At 46.5% G+C, this 27,600-nt stretch overlaps 1 protein-coding gene and 1 pseudogene across 10 annotated transcripts in view; one reads left to right on the top strand and one right to left on the bottom strand.

The window, feature by feature from the left end:
- Window positions 1–27,600, top strand: part of SGMS1 (sphingomyelin synthase 1) — a 320,508-nt gene that overhangs the window by 261,308 nt on the left and 31,600 nt on the right. For all 10 annotated transcript variants that reach the window (XM_075533703.1, XM_075533701.1, XM_075533698.1 and 7 more), the window contains one exon: window positions 16,484–17,319. In XM_075533703.1, coding sequence (XP_075389818.1) covers window positions 16,679–17,319 — 641 coding nt within the window. In that variant the 5' untranslated portion in view covers window positions 16,484–16,678. The remainder of the gene's footprint in view (window positions 1–16,483; window positions 17,320–27,600) is intronic.
- LOC142428536 (tubulin beta chain pseudogene) lies at window positions 4,450–6,148 on the bottom strand (annotated as a pseudogene).

Below are 27,600 nucleotides of genomic sequence, written 5' to 3'. Positions count from 1 at the left end.
AGGTTTTGATAGGTTGATGTTTAGTTGCCCATTCCTATATTTTAGACTTTTATATAATTATTTGTGTTTTTGTGAAGGTGCCCCAGCAGTTTAGGTTTCCCTTCAGCACTTTATACACAAGTTGTTCCATGACATTGGTCACGTTGCTCACAATGTACAAACATTCTTTCTCTCCTGGGGGGTCCATTTCCACTCATCTGATCTGTCCGCTATTTGAACTGGGTGGGAGAAAGACGGGTCTCCACTCCCCATAAACAGTTACAGTCTGAGTCAGCGTTGCCTTGATAGCAGTGAGTGTGGTTTTTTGTTTGTTTCCTGGTGGATGCTAAGCCAGCTGTCTGGAACCTGCTGGCTTCAGTGGGGCTTGTTTCTGTGAGTTTCAGTGCAAGGTGATAAGTACTTTTTATGTCTTTTCTTTTTAAATGTTTTGAGTTCCCAGAAAATAAAAACCCTTATCTATGGAAAAGTAACAATCCTGGCTCCCAATATCCCCTGAGGCCGAAAGAGTCCTGGCAGCTCCCTGGTTGAGCACCAGGCTGCAAGTGGAACCTGTGGCAGCTCAAATCAGCCAGAGGAAATGTGGCAGAAAGGTGGCCTTCCTGATCCCTAAAAAATACACCACCTTGGAAAGCAATTCCCTGGGATCCACTAGCTGGCTGTAGCTTTGGGGTTTTGTTTCTCTTTTGTTTGTTTTGAGGGGAAGGATGAGTGAGTGTCCTGCAGATTTGCAAATATTCATTTGCAAATTTTCCTTAATCTCCGGCATTTTGTGTGGCCGCCCCTGCTCCTTGGGGTTTGTGGGCTCCCCCACTGGCTTTCCCTTATCTACCGAAGGAATGTCTGGCCCCCTTGGGTGTGGAGGAAGAGAGTTAACTGCTCAGCTCTGCAAATAGTTAAATCTGGAAATGGATTCTTAAGTAGGCCTTGTAGATTTAACCCACTCCTTGCCTCAAGTCAATTCCGACTCCTGGCCCAGTTGTCCCAATTCCTGGTACTTTTCAGGCTTCTAAGTAAATCACATTGCTGCCCCCCCTCTCCCCCGGCCTGCCTTTCTGTTGATATACACAGCAACCACACTGGCCAGGGAGGAAGTGTCCAGCAGGAATGCCCAGGCTGTAATCTTAAGGCAGATCTCCAGGAGTTCTGGGGGCCGAGCCTTGGGTATCTACCAGAGGGCTAAGCATCAAGTGAGAGGGTAGATTGTAAGAAGGAACTACCCATTTGGCAGCATTTTGGAGCTGGGCTACAGTTGGACACGTCTGGATACAGAAACGAGCCAGCAAAGCAGACAGCAGGAAGTCGATAGAGATCATTTTTAATCTGTGGTATTTGTTGGGCAGCGCTGATGGCCTATTGGGTTCTGCGCTGGGTTGCTAACCCAAAAAGGTCGGCAGTTCAAAACTACCAGCAGCTCCAAGGGAGATAGTGGAGGCCTTCTACTCCTGAAAGTAAAGGTTTAAATTCTCAGAAACGCCCAGGGGCAGTTCTACCCTGTGCTGTAAGGTCGCTGAGTCAGACTGACTCCATGGCCAAGAGAGGAACTTGCAAAGTAACAAGTTCGCATCCACATTCCATTTCCATGCTGTTTTTTTTTTTTTTTTTGTCAAATTCAACGAAACAATCAGTGTATCGGGCATGGCTTATCCTTTCCTATTTGCCACAGTCCCTACCATTCCTTGTTCCCTGAGACCCAGCGTTTCTTCTTGCCTCCTGTCTACTTCTGGAACACACACCCCACCCCCAGGCAACAATCTCTGGTAGAATGACTTCTGGGCAGCTTTTAAAATGCCTGCTCCTCCCGGAGGTGGCAGGGGAGACAGATGCTGGGAAGGACTAAGGCCCTGCCACTGCCCCAGCCTCTAACTTCCCCTCTTGACTGGTCACCACCGGGCTATCTGCAGAGAGGACAAGAGGAGCAGGACCTGGGCTGTGCGTCCCTGGCTGCCCTGCAAGTCCCCGTGGCTGCGTGTCTCCAGGATGCCATGCACTGTGGCGCTGCAGGCGCCCTGTGGCTCAGCAGATGAGTCAGTTGTAGTTTACACAAGCCTGGCGCTGTCAGTAGCACTGGACGGTACTACACGGAAGTTTCTGGAAAACTTCTCAGACGTTAGCTTGAACCTTTTGACTTTTTCTTTTTCCCCACAGCCTCGATTTCTTTTTAGGATAGACACAGAGAGGCATGCATTCTTTTTGTTCTAGACAAACATTCAGAAGGGTGGTTACCATTACTTTTTTTTTAAAAGAGGGGGTAAAGAGGAAGGCAACCCCCAGTGTTGTGAAAAACAAGTAGAGCCTGTGTTAGCTTTCCCAGTCTTCTCAGGCAGATGCGCTCACCACTGTGCTCAGCAGTGGGGACGGGGATTTGGAAACACTGACTGGCTGGGCCCTGACGTTCATGAGTACAGCCAGGGTGGGTCCATGCTCAAAGACTCCTGGTCAACAGGCAGGTAGTGAAATAGCCCGCCTGATGAGAGGCAGCTAATCAGATAGATGTGCCAATCTTCAGTTTGGGGGCATTGGCTCTAAGAAGGGAAGCTGCACGGAAACACCAGGGATGGGCTGTCATAAGAGCTGCAGACAAAGCTTTCAACGCAGGCAGGACAGCAGGACCACTGTGGCGGGCCTGCAGCTGGCGGCAAAGCCAACCGGGGAAATTAAATCAGACCACAACTGTGATTCTGCCGCGTGGTTGTTGTCTCTCTGGAATGATGACAAATCTCTGGGACCGGAATTTCTTTGAACTCTTAGGTTCAGATTTCAGCCTCCTCTCGGTTGGTGGTTTGCCTCACATCCTGAGAACCGTTGTTTGGGGACTATGCAAACCTAGGGGTACATAGATACATATTTAGAAACCTGGGGATACATAGAAGGCAGAGTCCAGTTTCTCAGAGAAATCTGCATGCTGCTTTCTTTTCAAGAAAGCTAATCTGCAGGGAGCATCTGATTTTAATTGGCCAATGCCACATACATGTTTCAAAGCATAGACTATGCTGGAAAGAAAAATAACTCCTTTTTCTTGTCACGCAAGTATGTGCTTACCAGAAAAAATTAGGATATACAAGCAAAAGGAGCAGAAAATTATTTTATAACACTATTACCCAAAAGTATTAAATATAGTTGGGAAGGTCATATTCCTCTTTTTTGACTTCCCCCCACCTCCAGGGGTTATTTGTAATAATCATGGTTATTTGTTTATAAAAATGGTTTCATATTCTTTTATAAATGATTAACTTGGCAAAACTGAATATATGTCATTATAAATATGAAAACAGTCTTTGGAGGAGGCTTGGCATGCTGTTTTTAGGACATATTTGAATCAGTTCCCACTCTGGAACTTTCAGGTTTTTAAAATTTATGCACGACAAGTGAACCTTGAAAGTTGTGGATTACTAGCTCTGTAGGTACATTCAGTTACAGAACGATTCAAATGGAGGTTTGGGTGTAAGAAGATGAATTACCTGTTCTCCCTTTTGTAGGATTTTCCACGAAACGAATGAAGCTATTCTAATGTTTTATGCTCTCTGAGAAACCACTAGCCATTCTGAAGGAGAAAGACGAGGCTTTCTTCTCCCGTAAAGGGTCACAGTCTCGAAAACCCACAGGGGCAGTTCCAGCCTGTCCTTTAGCATTACCGTGAGTCGGAATCAACCCGATGGCAGTTTGTTTGGAGAAAGCTAAATCCTGATTTATCTTACACAGTTGACATGCTGGCAAAAGGGAGGAAGGCCTTTGGCAGATGGATTGACACACGGGCTATAACAAGGGCCTCAAACATGAGAACAAGTGTGAGGACGGTGCAGGACCAAGTGACGTTTCGTTCTGCTGTACAGAAGGTGGCTAGGAGTTGCACCTGACTTGTTGGGCACCTAACAACAACAACAACGATTTTGCATCTAAAAATTGTCTCCCCTAGAACGTTGATGAATACGGCTTTTTTAGGTCATTTGTAAGATAAAATGGGAAGCTGCCAATTGGCAAATTATAGGACAGCTTCTGAAAAGTTTTATAGGGGAGCCATTATGTTAAAGTATAAGTATTAAACATCATTTAGGAGACCAAAATGTGGCATTAAACACAGCTCTGCTAAGAGCCTCAGCGTGCTGAAAGGCAATGTGAACACTCCCCAAGCTCTTCTCTGCCTACCTACGCCAAGTAGACCAGCATTCCCTGTACTTCAAGGATCCTTTCATAAGGGATGGTTTTTTTTTTGGCTAATCAGAGTCAGTGGTGCGTGTGGAAACGGTTTAAAATGGACAGTTTAAAGGTTAAGGCACTGAAAGCAATCTTCTAAAACTGCATCAGAAAAAAATGTAGGCTCCGTCAGCTCTGTCATGGTCACCGCAGTCGTTATTTTGGCGGGCAAGTAAGTGCTGTCTCTCCAGTCTCATGAATTCTCCTTCACTTCTCAACGTACAGCAAGGCTACGGCTCGTGAGATTGATTTCAAGAGTTCTTTTTTTTTTTTCAACAAACAACAGGTATTAATTGAGTGTGCCAGGTACTGCTCCAGAACCCCTCCAGGGGGAATGAGAGAAAAAAAGGTGAGAGGGAGAAAATGCAAATTCTGAGGGATAGGAAAGGGGTCACCGAGGAAGAAGGCTGAGGGAGCTGAGAAGCCTGAGCTGCTGGGACTGCCTTAGGCCTCCTCTTCTGCCTCCTCTCTGAAATCTTCCTCCTCTTCGGCGGTGGCATCCTGGTACTGCTGGTACTCGGACACCAGGTCGTTCATGTTGCTCTCGGCCTCGGTGAACTCCATCTCGTCCATGCCCTCGCCCGTGTACCAGTGCAGGAAGGCCTTGCGCCGGAACACGGCGGTGAACTGCTCGGAGATGCGCTAGAACAGCTCCTGGATGGCGGTGCTGTTGCCGATGAAGGTGACTGCCATCTTGAGGCCTCGGGGCGGGATATCACAGACGGCCGTCTTGACGTTGTTGGGGATCCACTCCACGAAGTAGCTGCTGTTCTTGTTCTGCACGTTGAGCATCTGCTTGTCCACCTCCTTCACGGACATGCGGCCCTGGAAGACGGCGGCCACTGTGAGGAACCGGCCATGGCGGGGGTCGCAGGCAGCCATCATGTTCTTGGCATCAAAGACCTGCTGGGTGAGCTCAGGCACGGTCAGGGCCCGGTACTGCTGGCTACCACGGCTGGTGAGGGGGGCAAAGCCAGGCATGAAGAAGTGGAGACGCGGGAAGGGCACCATGTTGACATGTTGACGGCCAGTTTGTGGAGATCGGCATTGAGCTGGCCCGGGGAAGCGGAGGCAGGTGGTGACCCCGCTCATGGTGGCAGACACCAGGTGGTTCAGGTCGCCGTAGGTGGGCGTGGTCAGCTTGAGTGTACGGAAGCAGATGTCATAGAGGGCCTCGTTGTCGATGCAGTAGGTCTCGTCAGGGTTCTCCACCAGCTGGTGGACAGAGAGGGTGGCATTGTAGGGCTCGACCACCGTGTCGGAGACTCTGGGGGAGGGCACCACATTGAAGGCGTTCATGATGCGGTCGGGGGACTCTTCCCGGATCTTGCTGATGAGCAAGGTCCCCATTCCAGAGCCGGTGCCTCCGCCCAGCGAGTGGGTCAGCTGGAAGCCCTGCAGGCAGTCACAGCTCTCGGCCTCCTTCCGCACCACATCCAGGACGGAGTCGACCAGCTCAGCACACTCTGTGTAGTGGCCCTTGGCCCAGTTGTTGCCTGCCCCAGACTGACCAAAATCAAAGTTGTCTGGTCTGAAGATCCAGCCAAAAGGACCGGAGCAAACAGAGTCCATGGTTCCAGGTTCTAGATCCACCAAGATGGCACGAGGAACATATTTGCCACCTGTGGCTTCGTTGCAGTACACGGAGGTGCGGTCCAGCTGCAGGTCGCTGTCCCCATGGTAGGTGCCGGTGGGGTCGATGCTGTTTTCCTCGCTGATCACCTCCCAGAACTTGACACCAATCTGGTTGCCGCACTGACCAGCCTGGATGTGCACGATTTCCCTCACAGTGAAAAATCTATTTTATTAGGACTTTTTTGTGTGTGGCTAGCCTCGAGTGTGCGGGGCAGAAGCACCGGCCCTAATTTCGGTCTCCGCGGATCGCAGGCTGCGAAGATGGAACGCGGCCCCGGAGGTTGGAGCAGCGAGGTCCGAACGCGACAGCAGGAAGGTTCTGAGAGGGTTTCAAGAGTTCTTATACTCAAGCTGAGTAGAGAAGAGTTAGACAAGTTGGCTGGCTTATTCTTGACTTATAGAAAGTTATAATAACTCTAAAGCCCTCTGTCTGGATAGGAAACTTTTCCCCAAAGCCAGTCTGTTTCATGATAACATTATACCTACTCTTGATTTGTGTTGCTCTTTAACACTGTTCTATGTTACTTGGCCTGAAAATTGGTTTAGTGGTTGCAATGCACATGGTCACCAGTTCAAGACCACCAGCAGCTCCATGGGACAAAGACTGGGCTCGGAAACCAGAGTCGGAAACCCAAAAGTAAAGTGATCTATGGGAGTTAGTGTTGACTCAGTGGCAGTGAGTTTTGGTTTAAAGCCTTAAAATGTTACATGCCCACCAAATTTTAACGTGACATAAGTTGGTTATTTAAGGTAAGAGTAAACCATATATAAAAATCGCAAACCAGTTGCTAGGGAGTCAGTTACGATTCATGAGGACCCATGTGTATCAGGGTGTCACAGAACATTCCTCAGGACTCTCAACGGCGGATTTGCCAGGATCAGATTGCCAGGCCCTTCCCTAGAGGGGTTCCCAAGGGGCCCATGGGTGAACTTAAACCTACAGCCTTTCCGTTAGCAGCAGTTGCCGCACTGTTTGCACCATGCAGGAGCCCCCAAATCTATCTATCTTTCTATCTATCTATCTATCTATCTATCTATCTATCTATCTATCTATCTATCTATCTATCTCTTTCTCTCTCATGCGCGTGCGCGCACACACACACACACACACACACTGCTGCCTTTGATTTTGTTTTTAGAGGTTTGACGTGTGAAGCACAAAGTTCAGTTCTGTATGTGTTCATGCCGGACTATGTAAGCACTGCTCTCTCACTTGTCATTATCAGTCTTCAGAAACATCTGGCACTTTGATAGTTTCTTCATTGACATTTTACTTGTTGGTTCAATCTTGGGCCAATCATGCTTTTGAACATCTTCAAATCCACTTCTTAATTTCATGGCACTTATTTTGAAATTTCATAGACTCTTCAAAAAAAGAACAAATCGCATCCAATAGCATAACTTGTTACGCTTTCATATACTGCACTTGTGAGATAGTGGGTTATGAGTTGGGCTGCTAACCGCCGGGTCAGCAGTTCAAAACCATCAGCCCCTCCACGGGAGAAAGATGAGACTTTCTACTCCCATAGCATTAACACTCAGAGACCCAGAAGGGCAATTCTGCTCTGTTCTATGGGTTCACTGTGAATCAAAATCAACTTGGAAACAACTTGTGGCATTGAGTTTGGTTTGAGGTTTGAGGTATGTATAGATTTCTTGAGTGTTGGAATAAGCAAATGGAGTGGATTTATTGCATTATAGGACAGCAAGGCACTGGTTTGGAGCGTACGTTAATGACAGACCCAGCACGGACACGCTTCATCTTCTAATGCTGAATTCCAGTTGTTCCATGGATAGGTACAGTGTGCGTTTTATGCAATTGTGATTCTGGGGAACATGTATGGAGCTTGCAATTCATGAGGTGGGCTTTGGTTAGCGCAATACTGTGTCAGTTCCTGAATACCCACTAGCATGCTAATAGATTCTATTTCTATAAGAATCAACATTTTCACAAATGGTTTAGTAATTTCATTTAATATTTCTCTTTATTACCAGCATGATTATTCTGACTTACTTTTTTTAAAGATCTGGCATAGAATGAACTATAAATAGTTTTTACTCTGTCCTGACACTATTCTGATGGTTTTTATAACAGTAGAGCCTAAAACATCTATTTTAAGAATTGGAGCCAAATATCAATTGCATTTGGTAGTATATTTTTCACTTCGTGAAGGCCAGAGAGAAGATTCTGCTGAGGTTAGGATTTATGACGGACACACGATGTTCTGCTTTTTCTCTCACAAGATCCCATCCTTCTTTGTCTTCGTTTGTTTGAAGATGTTCTAGACTACCCTTCTGATGTGCTCAAATCTAAGAGGCCATTGATTATTTTGCAGTGGGAGATCTGAAAAGCATCAAGAGTCTCAATCTTGCTTTAGTGCCTACTTTTTAAAAATAATAGTTTTATTAGGGGCTCATACAACTCTTATCACAATTCATATATACATCAATCGTGTAAAGCACATCTGTGCATTCATTGCCCTCATCATTCTCAAAACATTTGCTCTCCACTTAAGCCCCTGGCATCAGATCCACATTTTTCCCCTCCCTCCCCGTTACCCCTCCCTCATGAGCTCTTGATAATTTATAAATTATTGTTTTGCCATATCTTGTCCTGTCCGACGTCTCCCTTCACCCCTTTTCTGTTGTCCATCCCCCATGGAGGAGGTCACATGTAGATCCTTATAATCGGTTCCCTCTTTCCAAACCACTCTCCCTCTACCCTCCCAGTACTGCCCCTCACACCACTGGTCCTGAAGGGATCATCCACCTGGGATTCCCTGTGTTTCCGGTTCCTATCTGTACCAGACGTGACGTGGGACTGTGGGCCAAGGTAGGTGTTGGAAAGGAAGTGCAGGGCATCTCCAAGGGGAACAGAAAAATACACACATGCAAAGGAGACATACTTCCCAAAGGCACTGAAAAGCTTTTGATTCTTTTACCTGGTTGGATCCTCACGGCAGCAGCCGTAGCAGCAGCCTGTTTGGAGGTGGTGGGTCAGGGAGTGGTTACTCATCCTCTGGCGGAAACCGAGGATTGGATGCAAAGATTATTTTGCAACAGCAGCAGCTTCAGAGGTGCCCTTTCTACCGCATGATGCACACAAGACTTCAATTGCATCGTGCGCCATGGAGGTCAGTGCTATAGGGATTCATGAGAGGAGGAACCTCAAGATTGAGGGGAGAAGTTTTTTGACTTATTGACAAGTAGGTAGAGCACTGTTTCCCAAAGTGGGTGACGCTGCCCTCGAGGTGCTGGAACGATCCAGGGAGATGGCAGAAGCAAATGCCTATACTTTAACCTAGATCATGGGCGGCACGTGTTTTATTAGGGGTAACGGGTTGCTGACTAAGTTTTTTCTTTTCACCGGAAAGCACAAAACAAAACATAAATCTATGAGATAGAGGATTCTGAGTTGTGGAGAAATATGGAATCATCTTAGGGAGTAATTTCATTCTGGTTAATTAGGAGAAGCCATTCATTTGTCTTCGTTGTCTAATTAGAATTTCTCTGACTGCCAGAAACTGCCTGATGACCTTGCTTTTCCAAGTTTAATGCTCCTTCACTTGAACATACTGGGATATTTGCGATATCTGTAAAAAAAATTAGTGAATATCCACAGGGGCTTCAAAAATTAATGGGAAAAATAATTAAAACGATGAAAATTTTCCATTAATTTTAAAAAGCACTCTCAAACATAGTACACACACACGCAACTCTCTTTTTTTAATCGTTTTATTAGAGGCTCATATAACTCTTATCGCAATCCATACATACATCAATTGTGTAAAGCACATCTGTACATTCATTGCCCTCATCATTCTCAAAACATTTGCTCTCCACCTAAGGCCCTGGCATCAGCTCCTCATTTTTCCCCTCCCTCCCCACTTCCCCCACCCTCCTGAACCCTTGATAATTTATAGATTTTTATTTTGTCATATCTTGCCCTGTCCAACATCTCCCCTCACCTACTCTTCTGTTGTCCATCCCCCAGGGAGGAGGTCACCTATAGATCCTTGTAATCGGTTGCCCCTTTCCAACCCATCCTCCCATTATCATCACTCACACCTCTGGTCTAGCCAGATTTGTAAGGTAGAAGTGGGATCATGATAGTGGGGAAGAGGAAGCATTTAGGAACTAGAGGAAAGTTGTATGTTTCATCATTGCTCTGTGATACCCTGACTGGCTCATCTCCTCCCCAAGACCCTTATGTAAGGGGATGTCCAGTGGCCGACAAATGGGCTTTGGCTCTCGACTCTGCACTCCCCGCCCGCCATTCACTGTGAAGATTATTTTTCTGATGATGCCTGGTACCTGATCCCTTTGACACCTCGTGATCGCACAGGCTGGAGTGCTTTTTCCATGGGGGCTTTGTTACTTCTGAGCTAGATGGCCACTTATTTACCTTCAAGACTTTAAGACCCCAGACACTATGTCTTTTGATAGCCGGGCACCATCAGCTTTCTGCACCACATTTGCTTATTCACACATTTGCCTTCAGCAATCATATCAGGGAGGTGAGCACACAATGATATGATTTTTTGTTCTTTGATGCCCGATAACTGATCCCTTCGGCACCTCGTGATCACACAGGCCGAACACATGCAACTCTTAAGGTGTTCTCTACATACATTCCAGATGAAATTTCCTACTGAAAGACGTCTACTTCATTTTTTTGCTTAAGAGAAGAAAACGTTACTTTATCGAAATGAGAAAATATTGGGGATAAAAGCCCGTTCCCCGGTTTGGGAGCTAAAGACAAAGGCAGCAGTGGCCTCAGGTAATGCGTATTAAGCACCTGCTGTGGACCAGTGTGTGAGCCAGCTCTGTGCGCCCCAGTATGTGTGTGCAGTTGGTTAGACACTCACCTGCCCTCTCAACAGCCGAGGGATTTCCGTTTGGTTGCCTAGTGTGGCCAGTGGTGGCTGCCATATTGGAGAGCACAGCTCCAGGGTGCTCAGTCAACAAACAATACACTGCCATCGAGTGGGTTCCAACTCATGGTGACCTTATAAGACAGGGTAGAACTTTCCTGGTAGGTGTCCGAGACTAACATTGAATGGGAGCAGAGAGCCCTGTCATGCTCCTGCGGAAGGACTGCTGGTTTAAAACCACCGACTTCGCGGCTAGCTACCCAACGTGTAATCACTAACCACCGGGGCTTGTAGACTAGAGAAAGCAAGGTAGGCAAGACCTCTGCTCTCGTGTTTTATGAAACAGCAGGCTGTAATAGAAGTAAACTTTATTGAACAGCTCATCTCAGTGTGGTGAAGGCTGTGTAGGAGATGTACTGGGAAATGAGATAGAAAATGTCTGGGCACAGTGTTGGCACGGAGAGTGTTGATAGGGCGTGCGGGTGTGTGTGTGTCTCCTGTGATGTGTCCTGACTCCCTGTCTCTTACAGTGCCTGCAGATGGCCTGTGTGCTATGTGCTCACAGCTCCAGGCTCCTTGCCTCAGACATCGCCACCTGGAGCCCGCACGGAGGCTGCCCATCTGGGCTGATTTGAGGGGCTAGTGTCGCCTGTTCCCTGGAGGGTGAGAGAAGGCCTCTCTGTGGTGGTGATGAAGGAGTTGAGGGCTCGAGGTGGAGAAAGAGCTGGCCATTTCACTGGAAACGTCCCCCAGGCAGAGGAAATACAGGCTGCTCCTGGTATCGGAAAGCAAAGCTGTCTGGTGAAATCGTTTGTCATTTGGAATGACATCAAGCAAAGCTGGCATTTCCATTAGTTTGTTTGGGAAAAACTATTGGCCTTTGACCATTTTCCCATGAAAGTATAGCTCCTCCTCAGCTTCTTTGGTTAGCAAACCAATCCAGTGTAGTCTTCCCTAAAAGATAACCTTTACACAGCAGGGGATGCCTGTAATGGCCAATGCACAGACCCCCTGAAGAACAGGAGGCTGGGGTGACATGTTGTGACGGGCCAGGCACTGAATTGCTAGCCCCAAGGTCAACAGATCTCACCCCCCAGCCATTCTGCTCGAGAAAGAGGGAGGCTCTCTGCTTCTGGAAAGGTGTGAAGTCTCAGGAACCACTGTGGACCAGGATCCACTTGAGGGCAGTGAGTTTTGAGAGGGTTGACAAAGCCCAGTGGAGCTGTGGGTTGGGCATGTGACTGCAGACTACTCAGGGCAGCCGTCCAAACCCCCAGCCGTTTTGCTCCCAGAAAGGGTCACAGCCTCAGAAGTCCTGTGCAGTGGCCCTGTGACCAAGAAGCAACTCGATGGCAGTGAGTTCCGGTTTGGTGTGAGTGTGTTCTCACAATCCATGGTACTTTTATTAAAAATCATTTTACTGTGGGCTCTTACAGCTCTTGTAACAGTCCATACATCAATTGTATCCGTCATGTTTGTGCACATGCTGCCACCATGAGTTTCAAAACACTTTCTTTCTACTTGTCCCTCCCTCCCCCTGCATGTGTGTTTTAAGAGTTCCGCAAGGGAGGTAGGCAGTGGGATGGAGAGACTAGAGAAGCCGGCAGAGAGGGCACGTCTAATCGGGCTGCCCCTGCCATCAAGGCGATTGACCGTCATGAGCCTGAAGGACATAGGGGGCCCTTGGGGTTCCCAAGGCTGCCCTCTTCAGAGCAGCAGATTGCCGCCTCCTTCTCCAGTTGGGATTGAGTCACACAGCTTTTGGTGAGCAGCAGCATCACCCTTTCAAGCACCGGTCTGCCGTGGACCTGGCTGTTCAGGGCCCTCCAGATCTGTGATCTCATAGCAGACGCCACGAGGGCTAAGGCTGAGGTGGATTTTAAGGCGAGCAGTTGGGCCATGCTCTCTGTTGCCTTAACTACTGAGGACAACTTAGGCAGTAGCTACCAAATGTCCGCATTTCAGTTTGAGAGATGTGTGTGTTTCTTTCCTAAATAAGGGAAGATGAGCTGGCAGGTGGCTTCAGAAAGGACCACCAGTGCTCAAGGGCCCTCCGTGTGGGGTTGAAGGTCGCTGCTTATGAAAAGGTTGGTGTTTTGAACCCTACCAGCCATTCTGCAGGCGGAGACGGACTTTGGTCTACTTTCTCCTGTAGCGTTACTGTGCATCGAAATCAACTGGAGGGCAGTGGGCTTGGGTTTGGGATGTACATTGTCTCCCCCACTGCCCTCCTAGTTCATAAAGCATTATCCTTGTCTGTGCTGTGGCTCAGGCACTGGACTGCTAACTACCAGGTCAGGGGTTCAAACTCACCAGTTGTCTGAGGGAAAGAGATGAGGCCACCCGCTCTGTTAAGAGATTGACAGTCTGGGTGCTAAACAAGCGGCCATCTAGCAGGGAAGCAACAAAGCCCACGTAGAAGAAGCGCATCACGGTGTGCGATCACGAGGTGTCAACCAGATTAGGTATCAGGCATCAGGCATCAGAAGACCCCAAATGAATATATTGATATAAATAATGGAGGCAGGAGTGGAGCCCCAAAGCCCATCTGTAGATAATTGGACATCCCCTCACAGAAGGGTCGCAAGGAAAGAGCAAGACAGGCAGGTGCACACAGCACTGAGGGAACACACACATCCCTCTGGTTCTTTAATACTTCCTCCCCCCCACTATTATGACCACAGTTCTACCTTACAAATCCAGCTAGACTGGAGCATGTACGCTGGTACAGATAAGCGCTCTCGGAATCTAGGACAGATAAACTCCTCAGAAACAGCCGCGGGAGTGGCAATACCGTGAGGGTAGGGGGAAGGTGGGGGGAGAAGGGGAAGAAATAGGGAACCAACTGCAATGACCTATAACACCTCCTCCCCCGCCCCCTGTCCCCAGGGGGAGGAACAACAGTGACACAGACAAAAGGAGACAGCAGGTGGTGTAAGATATGAAAATAATAATTTATCAGAGGTCCATGAGGGTGGGAGGTGGGGGGAAGAGTGCTGATACCAAGGGCTTAAACAGAAAGAAAATATTTTGAAATTGATGATGCCAACTTATGTTTAAATGTGCTTGACACGGTTGATGTGTGGATTGTTGTTGGAGCTGGAAGAAGCCCCAGTAAAATGATTCCTAAATTGAAAAAAAAAAAAAAAAAAAAAGATCCCCAGTCTGGGAAGCCCTGTCCAGTCCTATGAGGCAGACTCATCATGATGGCAGTGGGTTTGGTCTGTTGTGAAGCTGTTGCTCCCCTTAGAGGGAAGGGCGATGGTGTCTGTCTGGGACTTGGCCTGGCCTCTGGTTCGGGGGCCGCTTCCTTTCTTGCAGGCAGTGCAGACTGCACAACTGGACTTGCTGGTTGGACGGGAAGGAGGACGAACCTAATGGAAAAGCCCTTCTTTGTACATTTCCCCTGGGCTCGGATATCCCACTGAGCATTGTTTTTACAGTTCGCCTGGCCGCTTAGAGGCGCTGGGATTCCCTTGACTGTTGTCTGATGGAGCGTTTGAGGAGATCCCTACCTCTAGGCCCTTCTGCCAGGATTCCCATCTGGGGCAGGTGTCCTGCCTGTTCTGCAGTCACCACTAGTCACTAGTGGCAACTGAAGTTTCTCTGCAATGGTTTTAAATGGTCGGAGGTGCATTGAGGTTATGTATTTCTCTCCGGGGAATACTCGTAGACCACGCGAATTGCTTTCAAAGATAACTTCAGTAGGTTTGTTTTCCATTCAACCATTTCCATGTTGCCTAGTTGTAAGGCATCCTTTCTGAAAAAAGAGAGGAGATGTCGATTGGATTTCTTCTGAGCCCCGGGGATGCGAGCTGCTCGGTGCTTGCCGGCTCTTAGGTTGAGAGTCTAGGCTGACACTCAGCTACAACCGAGTGAGCGAGGAAGGCGGGTCCGCTCGGTGGCGTTTAGAAAACCAGCCATCCGACTCTGTTCGCATGGTTGGAACTGTCTTTGAAACTAACTTACCCGCCTCATTCCCGAGTCAGATTTTGCGCTGCAGTAGAGAGGAGTTTGGACTTGGAAACCAGAAATTCGGGTCTCACGTCTGGTTTGTGCCAGCTGCTAGCTGTAAGCCTCTGGACCCCTGAGGCCATTACTTCCCAATGTGTTCCATATGGTGCTAACTCCAGTTCCTGGAGGGTTTCCTGGAGAGTTCACCATGCTAATGAAGCCAGCCAGGACGGTATGCAGTCCCTAGGCTCACGTAGACATAGGCTATGCTTTCTAAAGGCATACAGCCTTCTGTTGCAGTTCTACTCCTCAAAACACACTGAGGGTAACACTGGCCCCAGTTTGACCCAGCTCTTGAACCCTGCAAATCGGGGTGCATTAGATGCAGCGGCCCTCGTGTGACAAAAAGAGAGCCTGCTGGTAGGCAGGGTGTCTGTGTCCGCTGGCAGTAACACTGAGCGATGGCTGTTGAATAGCTTAGGAGAGAGAGTTGAGGTGGGGGAAGGGGGGAATAAGAACTAACAGACCCTTTTGAAAAGCACAACGAGGGATTTCAAAAAGTTCATGGAGAAATGGGGTTAAAAGATAATGGGATTTTTCCACAAACTTTTTGAAATTCTCTTCTATTTTGGGGTGAGATTGTTACATCAGTTTCACATAAAGTTTCCTAGTAAAGTTCTGATTATCCCAGTTTCAGAGATAAATAAACTTAAGTACATAATTTGGGTTATGCATGGAAGATACTCAAGCCAAAGACATGCTTTCACTAGCTGTGATGTACTGTCAGAGTTAGGCCAATTATTTTTAACTTGTTTTTGTTTGTTTGTTTTTCATTTTAGATAGTAAATGTAATACATCCATCTGAAGGAAAAATAAACTGGAAAACCTCTTTCCATGGAGCTGATTCCCATTCATAGTGAACCTAAGGGACAGTAGAAGTGCCCCTCAGGGTTTCTAAGACCGTGCCTTATGTAGAAGCAGACAGCCTCATCTTTCCCCTTTCAGTTAGCAGCGAGCGCTAACCATGGTACTACCAGGGCTCCTTGAAAGAAAACTAGGTGGGAGAAAAGTAAAAAAAAAAATACCCCTAGGCCCAGCGACTGTAACTTCCGTTAATATCTGATGTCTATTTCATTCCAGTAATTTTATACACGGAGATATCCATTAACCATAGTTGTGATTATAATGTGCATGCTATGTATGTAGACTATGTTCCCGTATTAATACATACATTTAGAAATTTTTGAATTCTGATTTTCACTCTCCCGTACACATGTTCATTTCAGGTACTGCCGCCTAGCTGGTTAGTTGTTTTAATAGGTCAACTCCGTGAACTTGGACTCGGCTCAACTATAACTCATCTACAGAAACTCCTTGCTTCTTGCAAGCTCCTTGCTCTGTGCTGGTGTATATAAATGGGGGTCTGGTCAGCTCTCTGATTTTCAAACCGCAGGCTTCCTTGAGGGAGAAAGACTGAGAGCAGGCAGAATGCCGGCCCTTCACTCCAGCTGTGCGTCAACCCCTGCAGCTGCTTTTCCCACCCTCGTGTAGCTAGAAGCCCAAGCACAATAGAAAAAAAGGGAAAGTTGCTGTTTTTTGTTTTTCAACAACAACCCAAAATGGACCTAGATGATGCGCAAGCCCGTCATCCCTCTGAGTGTCCTCGATGGCATCAGTAAGCTGCTGGGTGCTGCGCACATAAGATAGAATGGTGCATTAGGCAGAGGCCGTTGACCTCACGCAGGACCAGCTTTTATATTTACATGGGCAGGGGACAGGGAGACGATTTAGAAATTTCATTATCCTGACACTGTCTCTTGCATCCACAGAAAGAAGACTGATTCAGCAATGAGGTGACTTAATGCTCGGGACAGCTAGATGAAGTGTTTGAAAACTGCCCTGACCATCTTGCCAAACAAGTCTCTGCTCCCGAGGCCGGCCAGGATGAATGAGCCAAGGAGGGACAGTGTCCTGCCCTGTAGGAACAGTGACTGCTGACCCTCCGAGAGCCAGCTGGAGACCGCATGCTGGCTGCCAGCACAATGAAGGAAGTGGTTTACTGGTCACCCAAGAAGGTGGCCGACTGGCTGTTGGAGAATGCAATGCCAGAATACTGTGAGCCTCTTGAACATTTCACAGGCCGGGACTTGATCAACCTAACCCAAGAAGATTTCAAAAAGCCCCCCTTGTGCCGAGTCTCCTCTGACAATGGGCAGCGGCTCTTGGACATGATAGAGACCCTGAAAATGGAGCACCACATGGAAGCACACAAGAACGGCCACGCCAACGGGCACCTCTGCATCGATACCGACGTCCCCACCCCTAGCAGCAGCTTCAACATCAAGGTCAAACCCAACGGGATGCCAAATGGGTTTAGAAAAGAAATGATCAGGATCCCCATGCCAGAGCCAGAGCGCTCCCAGTACCCCATGGAATGGGGCAAGACTCTGCTGGCCTTTGTGTATGCACTTTTCTGTTTTGTTCTCACCACAGTGATGATCTCGGTCGTCCATGAACGAGTACCTCCCAAGGAGGTGCAGCCCCCACTACCGGACACGTTTTTTGACCATTTCAACCGGGTGCAGTGGGCCTTTTCTATTTGTGAAATTAATGGCATGATCCTTGTAGGACTCTGGTTACTTCAGTGGCTGCTCTTAAAATACAAGTAAGTAAAGCACACGCTGCCCAGATTCCATCTATTGGGGGGTTTGAGCTGCATATGTTTTCGTTTTTATTTGGAAATGAAGCAGTGGGATTCAAAGCATAGTATTACTTTAAAAAATATATTTTTAAACACGTACTCTGTTGGACTGTGTTGTGTGTTAGGAAGCTCCAGGGCCATGCATAGTGGACTACACATTGAGCTGCTAGTCCCCAGGTCAGTGGTTCAAACCCACCGCGTCCCATGGGAGGAATCGGAGGCTTTCTGCGGAAGCCCACCAAGGCGCTTGTGCTCTGTCCTGCAGGGTCGCTCCGAGTCGGGATCGGCTCTGAGGCACTTTCAGTGTTGCTTGTTAATTCTCTTGGTGGGCGTCCTGCAGAATGTCAGATAAGCTCTTCAAAGAGGATGCTCTTCTATTGTCAGCAGGATTGAAAGTCCCCGGGCACCTTCAAAGAGCACGGACTCGTGGTCGGACCATAGACAAACTGCCCAGGCCGGCTTTCATTATTTACCCATCAGATGAGAGTCATTCGTGGTCCTGAAGCACTCTAAAGAGCTTCCCCACTCACAGTCAGGCCCTGGACCCTGAGCAAAGCCTATTTAAAGACACTTCACACTTCGATTTCAGAAGAGCTGTTCCCGAGGATGTTGGGTGATTGGAAACATAATCTCCTCAGGATATGGCTCTCTTCAGGTAGCTGGCTTGTGGATTAACCTGCAGGAATTCCACCTTCTGGAACCTAGAGCACAGAAAGCCTTAGCAGGCGACTATCCTACTCATAATCTCAAGGTTTTGAATAGGTACCTCTTTTTAGTTTCACGTTGACCCAAACTGGCTTGGGAGCTCTGGTGGTCTAGTGGGTTATTCATGGTGCTGCTAACCACATGGTTGGTATTTCAAAGCCACCAACCAATCCATGGGAAAAAGGAGTTCTTCCTTGTCCTATAAAGCCGCTATGGGTCAGGATCGACTCGATGGCAGCAAATTTGGTTGAGTTTGACATCAACAAAGACCCTTTCCAGTGGGCGGATTGCCTGCAGCAAACTACCAACCTGCATGGTCCTGATCATTGGGTGCCTGGTTTTCCCATCAGCAGACCATTTTTATCACATACATGTGCAGGGGTGACAAATTCATGTGTCAAGGAAATAAGTGTCTCTCGAGTGGACTATTGCGTGGCCCACCTTGTGAATGGATGAATGTTAAAGGAGTCATCTTAAATCAGGAAAACAAAATGCAGACCGAGAGCTCAGGCTGAACATTTTTGAGAAATAGGATCGTTTTCCCCGGCATGTGTCATAAGGGCTTAGTGGTTTTGGTTTGGTTTTGTGGTTTTCTCATATCCTAAGTCTGCAAACGGAAATTAAAGCGGTTCCTGGGTATTTGCCAGGGAAGAAGGCTCGCAATTTGTGAAGAGGACGTTGTTGAAGGGGCAGTGTTCAGGGACTCGTTTTTGTGTAGCATTTATGGTAAATTTGAAATGGGAACGATGGTCTGGGCTGTACTTGTTTGGGTGGAAGGCTGTTTTTGTTTGTTGCTTAATAAGATGAAATAAACTTTAGAAACGGGGGATGCTCAGCATTTACTCAATGCATCCTTTCAGCTGCCAAACTACAGCCCTGTATTTGAATTTTAATTGATCCTATATAACCTTTTATTCCTTAAAGCCCACCGGGGAAAAAAAAGATTTGCCAATCATTTTCCCACAAGTCGGCTGAAATTGTGCTTCCTAGAATTTTGTCCTGGTGTGTGTTTGTTGTTTTGTTTATGTGGGTTTGTCATCTGGTTTTTCCTAACAATATTTGATGTGCAAGTCCATTATCTCCTCCTCTGGAAAATAACTTAACATAAGCCATACCATCTATGAGCCCCACTCGCTGAGAAACAGCAACTGTATGAGTCATTTTATTCATGCTCTAAGGAAGTGCCCGGATCACAGAGCTAATGTCTGGGCATTGTGCTGCTTTTTATATTTCTCCTACTAGGGAACTTTCCTCAAGTCTGTTTTCCTAATTTAAGCCTTCCAATTTCATGTTTCGGTGGAGGTCACTGCCAGCACTTCATTAGTTACATGCTTAAACAGTTGGACAGCAATAAGCCAGATGATCGGTGGCCTGGGATAAAATTAACTCCGTACTGAGACCCAGTCAGCCTGGGTTCTGCCCTACCACGCTGGGTGATGAGGGCGGATCTCACCAGCGTCCCGGGAGTCTTGGTTTTCTCGTGCATGAAAGAAGGACCCCAGAGTCTAGGTGGTGTCTCTTGTCCTGTGAAGCGAGGTCTTATCCGCGTCTGCCATGCTTGAACGACCCATGGTGTTTGAATATTATTAGTTTTAGAGTACTACCCACCCCCCCCAAATAGATCTATCTCGAGATTAGCGTAAATTCTGTCTGAGCGTTCCACCGCAGTGGGATAGGGGCATGGGAAAGGAGCCTGGCTCCTGTCGTGATAACCCCGAGCATCCTCCGTGCTCATGGTGCCCCTGGGGCACCTTTTCTGATTTCCCATCTCCCTCCTCGTTCCCTCTCTCCTTGTCTGTGGCAGACCACACATGGAAGACACAAGGGGAAAATAGACAAGCACACCGTCAAGCAGTGGCTACTTATGAACTAGCCGCTCTGCCACTCTGAACACAGACGCTTTGTAGTGTCAGCAAGACCCCTTGTTTCTGGCTAGGTGGCTTTTGTGCTACACCAGTTTGTATCTGTCCACCGTTTGGGAGAATTGGATCCCCACGGGTATGGGAAATTCTCTCCATTGGAGCGTTAGCGTCTCTCACTTTTTTCGTGCTCAACTCTTCTGAGATTTGACCCCTCTCCTCCAGGATGCGGCCCACCCAGTCTCACAATGTGAAGCCTTTGGGGACAGTATTTCCCAAGGGGCATCTGTGTTCCTTTCAACAGTCCCAGACCCTAGCAGGGGAGGCTGTGGATGGGGATCAGCCCAGACTCTTTCTGTGTATCTTCTACCTTTTTGAGATGAAGCACAGACTGAAAATACAGAGGTGAATTCTTTGAGAAATGGGATCACTGGAATTTGGCTAAAAACCCTCTAACCAGAAACCCATTAGCCAAGCATTTGAGATACTAGAAAACATTGATGCTGAATTTGTGGACTTGTAACATTTGGGGATCCCCTTATGTTGTAGACATACGACTGTCCTAGCTGTTGTGGGTGGTTGTTTTTGGCTTTATTTATGGCCTTCATGGCCTCGATGTCGGCATGCATACATGGCTAGATGTACATCTGTGCACACAGGCTGCCCATGACATTGAGAAGTGGAAAGCAGCCGGAATGCCTGTCCTTGAGAACTTTTTTGGTTTTTAACATTGCAAATAATGTTGTCTCCCCATTTAGAATTGGACTTTCAAGCCACTGACTAGGAAAAATTCCTGGGAAATCTCTGCATTTGTGTCAGACTTCACTGCAAAAACAGGTATCCCTTGTCTTAAGAAAGCATGATAAAGCATATGTTAAACTCACAAGGTTGATAAAGCCTAAAGACGTGAGGAATTTACCTGCATGGCCAACACGGGGGCACCTGTGTGTTACCATGTGACCTGACCTGGTGATTCAACTTACATAAATCCAGGGTAGGAGAACCCCCTCAGGGTTTGCTTTTGGTTTGGATGTTTGCCCCGCCCCCCTTCCAAATAGTCACGAAGTTCCATCGATTCTGACTGTTCTAATTTCAGGTCCCTCCCCTTTCCCATTTCTCCTCCTTAGCCCAGCGCCCTGGAGGCCCCGCCCCTCACCAGGAAGCTCCAGCCCTCCATCATCTGACCCCACTCCTTCCTACCACACTTCTAGCTACTCCGCCCCACAGTTTACTTCCAACACATGGAGATTAGATTGAGTTCCATTTTTTTAGTCCCGCTAGATGTTAAGTTCCTCCAGTGAAAAAACTAGACTCCCATTAGTTATCTGTCCCTACATCCTAGGACCTGATGTAGTGACATGGAAAGTGCTAGTGAAGAACCCACTCATGCATTAATGGAAGCCCATGTCCCACATGCGAGGCTCTATTGTAAGCCCCGGGGATGCCGCAGTGCGCAGAAGAGCCTGCTGCGCTCGGGCCAGGTGAGGCAGCAGCAGCGCTGGTGGTAAAGCAGATGTACAAAATCCAAATCCGGTAGTGACCAGGGAGGTGGAGTGGGGAGCAGGGCAGTGCAGGTGCTTAGGGGAAGGGCAGTTCAGGCCCGTGGAGAGTCGGTCCCTAAGATTGATTTGGAACCGCCAGGAGCCCGCGTGGCCTAAGTGACCTGCTGGCGAGTGATGACACACTAAGTCAAAGAAGTGTGGACGGTGAATCTGGTGGGTTCTTGTGGGCCACGGATGAAGATTTGGGATTTCATTGCAAGCGTGATGGCAAGGCATGCATGGGGCAAAGATGCGGCCTGACTTGAATAGGGATGCAAAAGTGGAAGCAGTTTAAATCCCTCCGTGAACCCTGGGTTTTTATGTGGAATTGAATGGGAGATGGAATTCACTAATTTGGGTCATTCCAACTACTTGAATATATTTTATTTCAGAGCAAAGCTAAGTCACACGTACGAGTATATCCTGGCAAGTGGTGGTTTTTTATCATGTCTTCTTTGGGGTCAGATAATTGACTAAAAGGGGTATTACTGTCAATTGGGGTTGGGATGGGGAGAAGGGGTTGTCTTAAAGGGGCTGTGTAATTACCGTACATACTCGTGTATAAGCCGAGTTTTGCAGCATATTTTGAACTTTTTTTTCTTTTAAATATATGTATGGATTGTGATAAGTTGTACGAGCCCCCAATAAAATGATTTAAAAAATTATTGGGACTCTTACAGCTCTTATTTTGTATGCAGTTTTTGTAGTAAAATTAGTTGCCTTGGCTGATATTCGGGTTGGCTTCTACTCGAGTATTTACGGTAAGTGAACAAGGGTCTGTTGGTTCCCTGGTAGTGAACCATGGGGTGGTTGCAGCAGAGAGAGAGTGGCAGGCAATTCCCTTTAAGAGTAGAGGACAGCATTCCCACACAATAGTCACCTGGAGTTGCAAAGACCCAGGACATGATTACCATATTGGCTGTTGGTTTATCATATATAGCTTAGATAGTATTGAGGAATTTTCCTTCCAATCCTATCTTCTTGAGTGTCTTAAACAGGAATGGGTGTTGGATGTTGTTGAATGCTTTTTCTGCATCTATCGATATTATGTGGTTCTTATAATTTTTCATGTCAATGTGATGAATAATACTAGTGGTCTTTCATATGTTGAACCATCCTGGTATGAATCTTACTTGGCCATCATGAATCATTTGTTTTATATGCTTTTGTATTCTATTGGCCAGTGTTTTGTTAAGGATTTTTGGATCAATGTTCATTAGGGATATTGGTCTCTAGTTATCAATTCTTGTGGGATCCTTGCCCACTTTAGGTATCAGAGTTATACTAACTTCATAGAAAGAGTTTGAGAGTTTGCTGTTTTTCGGGGTTTTTTTCTATGTTCTGGAAGAGTTTGTGTAGGATTGGTGTCAGTTCTTCCCTGAATGCTTGGTACAATTCTGTGAAACCATGTGGTCCAGGGGATTTTTTGTTGATAATCCCTTGATAACCTTGTCTGTTTCTTCTGTTGCTGTGAGTCTGTTGAGGTTCTTGACGTCTATCTGGGATAGTTAGGGAGGGATTGTTTTGCCAAGTATTTGTCCATGTCCTCCATGTTGTTGAATTCGTTAGAGTACTGGCCTTCATATTGTGTTTCCCCATAAAATAAGCCATAGCAGGATTTCTAAGCTTTTGCGCAATATAAAACATACCCCGAAAAGACATAGTGATAGGCGTGGCATTGCAGTGTACTGGTTTGGAGCGGTCACGAAGACGGGCAGCTCTTCTGCTCTGCCCCATCGTGACAGCTGCTATCTCGGAGGTGACTGGAGCAGCCCCAGCCAAAGGTCAGCTTCTCCTGTCAGGTCCCGGTCATTCTGTGCGTGCTGCAAGCTGAGGCACAGGGGGAGGCAGAGACAGTGAGAGTAAACGTCTCCTCTGTGAAGTAAGGAGCAGGATGCTGTGCTTCAGGTGTTGCGTGTCCTCAGGGGGACAGAGTAAAGCTGTGGCAGCCGTTTTACTCAGCACTGCGGGTTGATGTTCCAGAAGAAGATGACTTAAATATATTTGAATAAATATAGACTGTTGTACCATATTTAATAAAAATGAGACATGCCCTGAAAATAAGCCATAGTGTGTCTTCTTGAGGAAAAATAAATATAAGACAGTGTCTTATTTTCGGTGAAACAGTAGTACTGTGTAATTATCCTTTTGATTTCATTAGGGTCCTTTGTAATGTCTCCTGTTTCATCCCTCTTCCTTGCTGTTGAAATTTGTTCCTTCCTTTCTGTGGTTAAGTTTGCCAGTGGTCTATCAAATTTCTGTTAATCCTTTCAAAGAACCAACTTTTTTTTTTAAACATTTTATTAGGGGCTCATACAACTCTTAACACAATCCATGCATATACATACATCAATTGTATAAAGCACATCTGTACATTCTTTGCCCTAGTCACTCTCAAAGCATTTGCTCTCCACTTACGCCCTCTGCATCAGGTCCTCTTTTTTTTTTCCCCCTCCCTCCCCGCTCCCCTCTCCCTCATGAGCCCTTGATAATCCACAGATTGTTATTTTGTCATATCTTGCCCTATCTGCAGTCTCCATTCCCCCCCTTCTCTGCCGTCCATCTCCCAGGGAGGAGGTCCCATGTGGATCCTTTTAAGCAGTTCCCCCTTTCCAACCCACTCTCCCAGCCTCGACCCTCACACCCCTGCTCCTGAAGGTATTGTCCACTCTGGATTCCCTGTGCCTCCAGCTCCCATATGCACCAGTGTACAACCTCTGCCCTATCCAGTCCTGCAAGGTAGAATTCAGATCATGGTAGTTGGGGGGAGGAAGCATCCAGGATCTGGGGGAAAGCTGTGTTCTTCATCGGTACTACATCACACCCTGACTAACCCGTCTCCTCTCCTATACCCCTCTGTGAGGGGATCTCCAGTGGCTGACAAATGGGCCTCGGGTCTCCACTCTGCGCACTTCCCCCTTCATTCACTGTGGGGTGTATATATATATATATGTATATATATATATATATTTTTTCAAAGAACCAACTTTTAGCACATTATTTTTCCCCATAGTTTCCTTGTGTCCCTCTCCTGAAACTAAACTCTGATTTTTATTATTTCTTCCTTTTGCTGTTAATAGGATTGATCTGTTGAATCTGGTGTAATTGGTGTAAGTTTTGTGCCAGCATATCAACCATAAGTCTCCCTTCCTTTTTCTCCCTTCCTTTTTCATGTGTGAGTGCATTGCTATAAACCTTCCTCTAATAAATGCCTTTGCTGTGTCCCAAAGGTTTTGGTATGTCATATTTTCATTTGTTTCTAGAAACCCCCTGATTTCATCTCTGATCTAGGCCAATACCCACTCCTTTCGCAATGGAGAGTTATTCATCCTCCAATTGTTTGCCCTTGTTCTCGTCATCGTTCCTTTGTTGTTTCCTGAACTTAGGGCATAGCAGTCAGGGAGAGACGTCTATCTCTATGTGCTTGAATTTACTCAGTATCAACTTGTGTCTCCACGTGGGGCTCCCCCTTTCGGGCTGTGCCAAGACCGCTGATACCCTAATAGCTCAGAGGTTTTGTTTTATATTCCCTGCCCAGCTGAATTGAATTAAGTTATCCTCAAATGGAGGCTTGTTCCAGGGGGGTTTGTTAATTTGAAAGCCTCTGGGCTCTGTAGCTACCTTCTGCATTCCTTAGCAGGATCTCCCTTATCATGCTAATGCATGTTTAAGGACTCGGTCTACCAGTTGTCTTAGAGTTAAACAATGAGCCTGGGATTTGCAGTTTTTACGGAGAAAATATATTTTCTCTTATATTGGGTTTATGGGGTGCCCTGATTTCTGGGCTGTCACGTTGACATCCAGAGGAGGAGATCTAGCTTATTAGAGAGGTTGTTTTCTTCTCAGCCAATGGAACTGAATTTGCCCCCTTGGACTATGACTACCTGCTTATTTTCTGCCACACCATGATCCGACTCAGGTGTATTTCCTTTTGTATTTTCAATTGCTCCAAATACATGGCTACCCACTGACCCCGAACTCCAGGCTATGAGCTCAAGGCAATTAACAGCACAGGGAGCTCTGGTGTGGGGTCCTGTGACTGGCTTTCAGAGGTTCTCAGCACGTCTGGGATTATGTCCCCTTTGGGGCATTAGTCTGGGGAAATCGGAAATCGTTACTCACTCCTGAACTAGGGCACTGGTACCTGCTTGACCAGAGCTCACAAGACCAGCACACTGAACCTAGAGTGATTCAGTGCATTCTTGATTCACTTTGTTAGTGAAAAATTTAAAAAGTGGGGTACAGACAGGCCCTAGTACCCTGATTCTAATTTTAGGAATCTGCCTTCCAGTCTCTTTGACTTTACCTCCCAATTTTCTGGTTTGGCATCAGTAGTTCTGGGTGAGTAAATCTAACTGGACACCATCTTCTTCCATCGCTTTTGAATCTAATTTCTAGATTCCAGAAAATCTGTTTCTTAAAGGTTGTGTCACTTTATTATAAATCGCCCTTCTACTGTGAATCATAAGGCTAGTGTCCGATGGAACATCAGAAAAATAATTTGCATTTTTAGTTATTTACCAAAGATTAATGAAGTCTGTGCTTTAGGGCTATAGCAGTGAGCCAAACAAAATTGCATACAAATTATATTACAGGGAAGTGTTGTTTGTTCTTACAACAAAACTCTCAGTTTTTGAGAGCTTATTGTTCAAACTCTATCCAAGTTTAATGCTCATGAGGATAAAACATCCCCCGGAGAATATACCTTTGGGCCGGGGGTTTGGGGTGAGGGTACATCACTCCCATGATCTCCTGTTATATACCTTACCAGAACGCAGGGGCTGTCTCTTACCTTCTCCCTCCACCCTCTACAGGTGTAGCTGCATTTGTCATGTCCTTGTTCAAGACATCTTTTAACCTGCTCCCTTTTCATCCAGAGTGTCAAAAGCCATCTTCACCATTGACAGATGGCAACTTACAAGCCAGTTGATATTTGAGTAACAAGAATTCCATGCTTGCATGATGTTATGTGATTCCCAGGGTCAAACTACATATATATTATCATCATCTAAGTGAAGATGAGAGTCAGAGAAGCTATTAATTTGCCCAGGGCCCCTCAACAGTAGATTTTAAGAATTGAAGAGCTTCATTATAAATCCAGTCTAGAAGTTTCCTTGTAGAACAGATACATATCCTCTGGAAAAAAACATTTTCTTCCCAAACATAGTGACATAGGTTCCAAATACACAGGGCAGAATGAAAGCAGAGCAGTTCCCTGATTGATAAGATGTTTGTGTTACAGGCCATGCTGGCAGCATCCTTTGCCCCTGGCTGAACATGCTGATTGCTGAGATAGTCACTGTAGTTTTTAGAAAATGTTATCAGTCCACTCCTATGAGATTGCTATCCCATAATCCCTTAGGTGTGGTGTGGGCCCTCTTTACTAGCTGGAAAATCTCATTTCCCACCAACTTCAGACATACTTCTCCACAAAGGCCCAACCATATGGTTTTCTGATTTTACAACTTTTCTCTCTCCTCCTTTTAATTCGAAACCACCGTCTGTCTACCTGGGCTATCCTGCTGTCTTGTCCTTTACTGGGACCTTATCTTTCCAGACATGAGAGTCCTCAGCTTTTTGCAAACCTCCGTTTGCTTCCTCGTTTGTTCCTTCCCCTCCTCTTCTGTTGGGGCTAGGAGTTGGAGTTGGGGATACGGTCACTCTAGGGGCTAGAAGATGCTTTTAGTCCCAGACTGAGCCTCACTTCTGGTTCTCATGGTCTGATCCGCTTTCACTGTTTTTAATTTTTAACCATCTTGGATGTCAGGGCCCGAGTCCTAGGGGTTGTAGGGAAACTGGATTCATCATCCTGTATTGTTTCCTAAAATCAGGAATTCCAGCAGTTTGCAAACTAAACATTAGAGAGTATTTTTGTTTTGTTTTTTAAACTAAGTGTTGAGATAAATGGGAAATGGAAACGGAGGGGGAAAAGTAGAGAAGAAATTGCTGATTTTGTGGATTTGTTTTATTTTTAACACAAAAGAAAAATTTCTAGGCAGTACATCATCATTAAAAGCAGATTAGAAGATAGTCAATAACAACAGAAATTACTTACCTCACCAGAGATAAGTAATTCTTATGTTTGGCTTCACATCCCTTTTGGTATTTTTCTGGATACTCTGTGTTATATTTTATAGCAT

The sequence above is a fragment of the Tenrec ecaudatus genome, chromosome 16 (genome assembly GCF_050624435.1).
Source record: "Tenrec ecaudatus isolate mTenEca1 chromosome 16, mTenEca1.hap1, whole genome shotgun sequence".
In the NCBI taxonomy this organism is placed as follows: Eukaryota; Metazoa; Chordata; class Mammalia; order Afrosoricida; family Tenrecidae; genus Tenrec; species Tenrec ecaudatus.
This window is presented reverse-complemented; position numbering and strand designations above follow the sequence as displayed.